The sequence below is a fragment of the Abramis brama genome (genome assembly GCF_963993115.1).
Source record: "Abramis brama genome assembly, chromosome: 11".
Taxonomy (NCBI): domain Eukaryota; kingdom Metazoa; phylum Chordata; class Actinopteri; order Cypriniformes; family Leuciscidae; genus Abramis; species Abramis brama.
Window position 1 is genome coordinate 29,886,666 of NC_139973.1, and position 8,179 is coordinate 29,894,844.

General features: G+C 41.1%; 1 protein-coding gene across 2 annotated transcripts in view; it reads left to right on the plus strand.

The window, feature by feature from the left end:
- Positions 1 to 7,677, plus strand: part of LOC311092507 (uncharacterized protein) — an 88,830-nt gene extending 81,153 nt beyond the window's left edge. For both annotated transcript variants that reach the window (XM_084129272.1, XM_084129271.1), the window contains exon 4: positions 7,441 to 7,677. In XM_084129272.1, the coding sequence (XP_083985398.1) occupies positions 7,441 to 7,595 (155 nt within the window). In that variant the 3' untranslated portion in view covers positions 7,596 to 7,677. The remainder of the gene's footprint in view (positions 1 to 7,440) is intronic.
- Positions 7,678 to 8,179: the final 502 nt, after the last annotated feature.

Here is an 8,179-nt window from a genome sequence, read left to right on the forward strand (position 1 = left end):
GCATTTACAAAAAAATGGGATAAAGAACAATAAAGACTTATTTTTTATGCTTTTTGATCTTTTCGGTTTCTGGCTGTCATAGAGTTCATTTTTCAGTGTTTTTCATTAAGCATGTATGTATCTTCTTTTTTTCTTTTTTTTTTGTTATTGTATTGTTTTCTGTATTACCTTTTGTTGATGTGTCTTTTTTCTGTTGTATATTGTTATTTTTTCTAATAAAAAATAATAAAAAATAAATAAATAAAAAATAATAAAAAACAACAACATATAATAGTGGAAATTTTTTGAATTTTTTTTTTTACATTTAAATTAGATTTTTTCCCATAATACAAATGCCTTGGCAGTCCTTAACATATGTGTCATGATTCCTGTCTTGTGTTCCCCTTGTCTTGTGTGGACTTTTATTATTTCCTGTTCTGTGCCATGTTTTGTAGCTGTTTCATGTTCCTATCCTGAGTTCCGTTGTTTGCCCTGGATTACCTGTTTGCTTTATTAAAGTCGTGCTTGCATGTGGATTCTCTCTGCTTCGTCCTTGCCTATATGTTACAGATATGAAACAAAGTCTCAGATTTCAAATTATGTCCATTTTCTTACAAAATTCAAAACCATAAATACAGTCTTGACGCTGTGGCGTGAGATCGCTCTGGCGCAGCTCAGCTCAAGAGATATTTCATATAACTTTATTATTATAAAAACTAAATAACAGTGTAATTTAAGAGTTTGTATACAAATCAGTTAAGTTTTACCTTCAATATTATAGTAGGCTAATGAAGCCTAGTAGGCTACAACTGACTCCTATAGTTTACAGTTAAGAGATTTGTTTTCCTTGAGAAAATTTGCCATGTAATGTACCTGATATCCAGAATAATCAATATTGAATCGAATCGGAATCGAAATCGAATCGAATCGAATTGCAAGCTTGTGAATTGAAATCAAATCGAATTGTGAAATTTGTGTCAATACCCAGCCCTATTATTAACGTTAGATCCATCAGCATGAAGACAAGTTCCACTCTCATTTACTGCGTCATCAATCTAAGCCTTTGTTATTGTAAGAGGTTAGTGACCCCTAGCGGCGAAAAAAATTACAGATTGTAGCTTTAAATCATTCTTTTTTGTAGATGGCATTTTCAAATTTATCCACTTGGCAGAATGTCTTCAAAAAATACTCAGTTGTCGCAGGACAAAAACACTGTCTCAGTGTGGACGAAACAGTCTACCACTCTTAACTGCAGTATGTTACTTTTTTTAGTAACTAGAAAACAAATTCCTTGTCAAATTAGAATTATATGTTAAGTTTTACCCACAATTATATATAATTTTAGACAGCATTTTCTAAAGATATGTCCAGATGTGCATTTCATCTCGACTTTATTATTAAAATAAAACTCCATTATGAAAAAAATGTTCTGTGTCATTTCAACAATCTGGAAAAAATGTGGACAGAAGAACAGTCTGAATTAACTAAAGTGTAAAATGATGCATGGCCATAAACATTTGCAATAACATAGGTGCCACGTGTCAGTGTATGTTTGGACTTTCAGTTTGTGTTTTGGTTTGTTCCTGTTTTCCTTTGTTCTTTTCCCGCCACTCCTTCGTTTCCATGGTTACTGTCATTATCAGTTCAGTTGTATCACCTATTTAGTCATCATCGTCATCTGTATCACCTGTGATTTGTTAATCAGTGTAATCTGTGTTTGTATTTAACCCTCTGAGGTCTGAGCTGTTTTCTGGGCCCTGGAGGTGTTCTGACATGCTCTGACATTTCTGGTTATTTCTGTTACTTGTGACATTTTCATGGCTAAAGTCTAATTACACTGTATTCAGCACAAACTCTGCTACAATAATATATCAACAGCATGTATGTAAAAGTTTGTAGTTTTGAGATAATGACATTTATGCGTGGTTTGTGAAAATACCAAAAAAAAAATCTCACTGAAATAAGGCCATGAAACCCATACTGATTATTTCTTCACAAGACTTTTGAAAATTGTATCACGTAGCCTAGAATATTTGCTCTAAAACTATGTGAAAATCACCCTGACTGCTCATTCAGATAAGACAATATATTGATTTAAAAAATTTACGACGTGTTTTGTGTGAAAAAGCCTTATGTGAGAGGTCATTAATATGTAAGCTTTTCTCACCTGAGAAAGACAAAGACCCTCCCCTAACGGCCCTATTAGGAGCTATCAGGCCCTGTCATTCTGAGCAACCTTGCACAATACTGTAAATGAGGAGATTTAAAAAAGAATGGCTTTTAAATTGTTTGGATTTATTTACAACACAACATAGTCCAAAGATACACAACAAGTGCCAAAAAAGCTCTTATTGAAAACAATGATCCAAAGACAGAGACCTTTGTGCCATTCCTAAAAACATTGTACATACCTTTCATTTCCAAGGTGTTTGATTTTCACTTTACCATGTACAGAGACTCATGTGAATGTTGAATTCAGCAGGACTCAGTGTCATCTGGGCCCTGAAAAAAAAGTGAACATACTGATATCAACAGAAAGGCCTGCACGATTTTTGGAATAAATTTGAGATTTTTCTGGTTAAAATTGCTTTTTAAAATTCACAGAATACACACACACACACAAATGTTTCCAACAATATATAATGAACAGTGAACACCAGGTTTGTTGTGCCTTGTAGGCATAAGCTATGCGCAGTGCTGGATAAAATAATAATAACCTATAACAGTATAAATCTTCCAAAAGATTTCAGTAACAACTAAGCTAGAGAAAAATATATTGATTATCATGTTACTTAAAATGTTTCCATTCGTTATGATGATATGAAATGAGATAATAGTAAAAACATGAAGCCGTTTGCTTTTCAAACGCGATCGCGATCCAAAATATGATACATTCAAACGCGATCGCGCTGCAAATATGATACATTCAAATGCGATCGCGCTGCAAAATATGATACATTCAAACGCGATCACGATCCAAAATATGATACATTCAAACGTGATCACGATCCAAAATATGATACATTCAAACGCGGTCGCGCTCAAATATAAAACATTATGGTTACCATATACATATCTACGTTTGAGCAGATATCCACAAACACAGTAACAGTAAACACGGGTCTAAATATTATAATATTCACCATATATCTAGCAACAGTTCAACTGCAATGTGAAATTTATGCAACAATAGCAAACTAATATGCAAGAATTTCTTACCTTATCTTTCTTGTCTTCAAATCGGGTTCTTCTTCTTCTGATGTAAATCCAATGTAAGCTCAGGCACGTCTTTCAAACTCGACAAAAAGTGAAGTGAAGTGTTTTGCTGTTGAGGTAATGAGCGCGATCGCGTTGCATGTGGAGATTTGCATGTGAATATCTTTTGCGCGAGTGGGCGTGGTAAATTAAAAAATAATTAGGAAGCCTTTGAGAAGCTGGACATCTTGTTGGTTTTATACAAATTACTTAAACAGAGAATATTTGTTTTCGTTTTGAATCCGATCATTTAAAAGTACACACTTAAATGTTTATAAAGGTGTATGGCTCATAAATGTGTGACAAGTATTCGCTGAGTTTTGTTTCAGTTTATAGAAGTGCTCAAGAAAAAAAAGTTCACCGCGACGGAGAGGCAGAACGCACACCCTGTCTATTTTCTTTATTTTACAAAAGCACAATGTTTTGATTTGATTGTAAGTGGACACATACAAAAGTAGAAATATCACAGATACTTTTTTTATATTTCTTTTTTCTGTATGACCATAAATGACAGAGAAATTTAAGTTTATAGTGCTACAATGTGGAGAAAATCCAGCAAAACGCGCGGGCACGTTTGTCGACCTCAGAGGGTTAAGTTCTGTCTGTTCTGTCAGTCTTTGTCTGATCTCCGTTATATTTAGTGTGTGTTGCTACCTGTTCTGCTGTCCTGTGTTTAATTACATTAAACCTTTGTTTTTGAAACTATATCCTCATCTCCGTCTGCCTTCCTGCAACCACCCGTGACAGAAGATCGGACTAGCCCATATGGACGACAGGGCTATATTTGTCGCCATTGCTCAATAGAGCACAGAATTTTTCTCCTTCGTGGTGAACTTTGTTCGTCGAGCCGTCACTAGCCCCCTCGATGATGAAACCCTAACACTGCTCTTCTGGATCGGGGGCCAATTTCCACCAGGCCACCGACCTCCCAAACACTGATGGCCTGAACTGGAGGGAAGCCATCAGCAGGTGTTTGGTGTGCGTTGCGTCCCGATCCAGAGAACAACCACCATCACAGGCAGCCGCCGAGACCACCCTTCCAGAGTCTTGTCCCGCCGAGACCACCCTTATAGAGCTTCTTCACGTCATGCCTGTTGAGCACTCGGCAAAGATTTCTGTTCCTGTTCCCAGAGCCTGCATCTGTTAATGGGCCTGTATCTGTCCCTGAGCCTGTATCTGTCCCTGAGCCTGTATCAGTTCCTGATTCTGAGCCTGAGTCTGTTCCAGAACCTGAGCCTGAGATGGTTCCTGAGCCTGTTCCTGAACTCCCACCCTTATTCCACCATCAGGGATGTGGGGTCGCCGCGGGTCTGCCAGTCTCCAGCTCCATCATGGTCTGTGGATCCCCGGTCTCCGCCTCCCGTCTCCGCGACGACCAGGACTCCACCTTGGCCCGTCGGTCCATTAGCTCTACCTTGGCTCCCACCTCCCTCATCTCCACCATGGTCCATCAGTCCACCAGCTCCGCCGGGCTCCCTCGTCCCTCCGGCTCTGCCTTGGTCATTCGTCGGCCTGCCCTCGCTTCGGGACTATACTCCTCTGGCTTCGCCTTGTCCCTTCGTCCCTCTGGCTCCGTTGGGCTCCTCACTCCCTCCAGCTCCACCTTGGTCCTCAGTCGCTCCGGCTCCAACGCGGCCTTCTGGATCCCCGCCTGCGTCTCGGTAGCCTTCGCCATGTCCCTCGGGATCCTCAGCATCGCCTTGGCTCGTCGGCTCTCCGGCTTCATCCAGGTGTCCTCTTCCACCTGCTCCACCTCCGTCAGTCGGCCCCCTGGAGTTGCCTGCCCTGCCTCTGCCCTGTCCTCCTGCACAGCCTGCTCTGCCCTGGCCTCCTGCCTTCTGTCTGCCCCGCCCTGGTCCCTCCTGCCTTCTGTCTGCCCTTCACCTGCTCTTCGTCATCCTCCTGAGCCCCCTCCCTCCCTCTGCAGTTGGTCTATCTACGGCGCAAGGTCACGCCTTCCAGGAGGGGGAGGTACTGTCACGTGTCAGTGTATGTTTGGACTTTCATTTTGTGTTTTGATTTGTTCCTTTTTGGTTTTCCTTTGTTCTTTTCCCGCCACTCCTTCATTTCCATGGTTACTGTCATTCAGTTAAGTTGTATCACCTGTTTAGTCATCATCGTCATCTGTATCACATGTGTTCTGTTAATCAGTGTAATCTGTGTTTGTATTTAAGTTCCGTCTGTTCTGTCAGTCTTCGTCTGATCTCTGTTATTTCGAGTGTGTTGCTACCTGTTCTGCTGTCCTGTTTAATTACCTTAAACCTTCGTTTTTGGAAATATATCCTCGTCTCCGTCTGCCTTCCTGCAACCACCCGTGACAATAGGGGCATTATTGAACCCCATAATCAGTTTACGTGTTCACGTACTGTACATTAAAGAAAATTGTCATTTGCAGTTTAATATTTTAAGTAGATATGTAGGTTATGCCAGTATATAATAAATAAATAGAACAGAGTTAGAATTGCATTTCACAACCCACACACAAACTACAAATGAATAGGCCTGATGCTAATTATTAATGTGTGCACAACAACCCATCTATTTGACATTCACAAATGTGCATCACTACATTTAAACTAATACAATACAACTTGTGTGTGCAAAATCCAGAATCATATGAATGTGCAGCATTTTGGACAAAGACATAGTTGTTAATACAAGACCTCCATTTTGTATTACTGTAGGTCAGAATTTTGTGCATGCAACAAGATGTGCATTTGTGGAGCAGGTGACACGTGTGCATTCATTGACATCTTTTCTGCGTCGATCCTATTTAATTCATTTGGATTTTGAGACTTTCATTTTGCCGGTTTAGTCTTGCATGATCCACACACAGCTGTCTGAGAAAACCTGCTACCACTAGATGGCAGTAGCTGCTAAAACGGACAACGGCAGCATAATCAAGTGTTCTACCCCTTTTAAGACGCTTAATGTGGATTAAGCAAGTAATATTCATACTTTGCAGTCACGTGACTACCATGGATACCTGGCGGGCAACAAACGGGTATTTTCAACGTAGAGTCCTGTAGTTCCAGGTCTTTCTAGTAGCTATCAAGTCTGTTAGCGAGCTAGCTGCATAACTATGGACTAGGATTAACTCCAAGGTAGCTAAATTGTGTAAAGCAGACAAGGTTTTTTAAGATAATCGAGCAGTAATAATTCCTCCGTAAATAATCTAGCTCTACTGTTGGGTCATCTCTGGTTCTCATTGAAAACCATAGATATCACAAACCTCAAAACAACCTATCACACACTTTTGTTGTTGTTAGCAAAAGACGACAGTTGTTACTGTGCGTTCACACCGCCACCAGGGAGAGCGTCAAAGCGCCCGGAAGTCATTCATTTTCAATGAATTTTGTCGCTCTCGCCGGCGGCGGTGTGAACGTACAGTTAGCCTAGCTTAGACTCATAACACAAACAGCTGACTCGCCGAACCAGCTGGTGGTGTTGATTGACGAAACTACAAGGTAACTTAAAGACACGATTAATTACATGATCATACACCCATTGTATTCAAACAAATGTTGAAATTACCTTTGATGGAATGATCACTGCACAGACGTGTATACTATGAAGGTTGCTTATCTCATCTGCGGTTAGTGCATCCAATCGCACAACAACTATTTTGCATGTCGTTTACACCTCAAAACACCAACTTTTGTATAGTAAAACTGGCGACGTCCAGGCAAGATCCTTGATTAGTTTACTGGGTTTCGTTGCTGGAGAACGACGTTCTTGCCCGCCAGCCAGTACTTGTGACGTCACGTGCAAAGTATGAATTGAAGCACCAAATGTAGTACACAATATAGGCCTACATTAGTAATAAAGCATACTTTGTAGAAGCAAACAGATTAAATCAGATTGTGAACAACACCTATAGAAAACCATTATAAAATGCTTAACGTGCAATAGCGCGTTGCTGTCACGTTCACCGTCTGTCTCTACACTACAATTCCCAGAATCCTCTTTGGCACACCTGCATTCACTCTCTCCAGATTACTAATCACCTGCACCTGTTCATAATCAGCAGCCTCATCAGCAAGGTCTATAAAACACTCACCACAGCCTCAGTTCATTGTCAAGCCTCCAACAGGAACAGACCATGATCCATTGTCTTCTGAGTCTCTGATGCATCAAGATTCCGAGAAGTAACGTATACTCACCTGTGAAACACTAACCTCTGTATCATTGTTCTGCTGTCTCCAGAAATCCTGTTCGATTCCATGTTACCTGTGATCCTGCTTTCTCTCGAGATTCCTGTGTTTCCTCCGAGCTTGCTTGCTTGCTATCGACTGTATCTGAAAGAGAAAAGACAAGTATTTATGAACTGTGACTGTTTGGTATCCACAAACCTGAAGTGAACATGCTTACCTGCTGTCTGCCCCGCACCGAGTGATCTTCATTGAATCTGCACTTGAATTCACTGAATACTCACCTTGCACTCTTGTCAACTTGAATAAAGCTGTGTTTGGATTCACTTACCTCTGTCTCCGTGCCTGTATCCTGACAGAAGGCTTGACCTTACACCGTTATGGATCCTACACAGCCCAAAGACGGTGCTTCTGCAAACCCCAAGGAATCCACTATGCTTTTCCAGGGTGATCGGACTCTGGAGGAGTATGTTGAGTTCTACCTAGTTCTCTTTCAGGACGTAAGTTGGTTTCAGGATGTAAATTGGGATGAAGAGGATCTAAAGATGCAGTTTTTGAGGGGTTTGGAAAATCCTCTTGCCCAGATACTGCTGTTGGATGATCTCGACCTACCTCTCATCAAATTCATTGACCGCACGCTGTGGCTGTGTGGTTCCTCACTCACCGTGGGAGACGTCCAGCCCGATCTTCGCGTCCAGCCCGATCTTCGCGTCCAGCCCGATCTCCGCGTCCAGCCTGATCTCCATCCTCTCATCGGCCCAGCTGAACCAGAGCCATCATTGGCTGCAGCACCC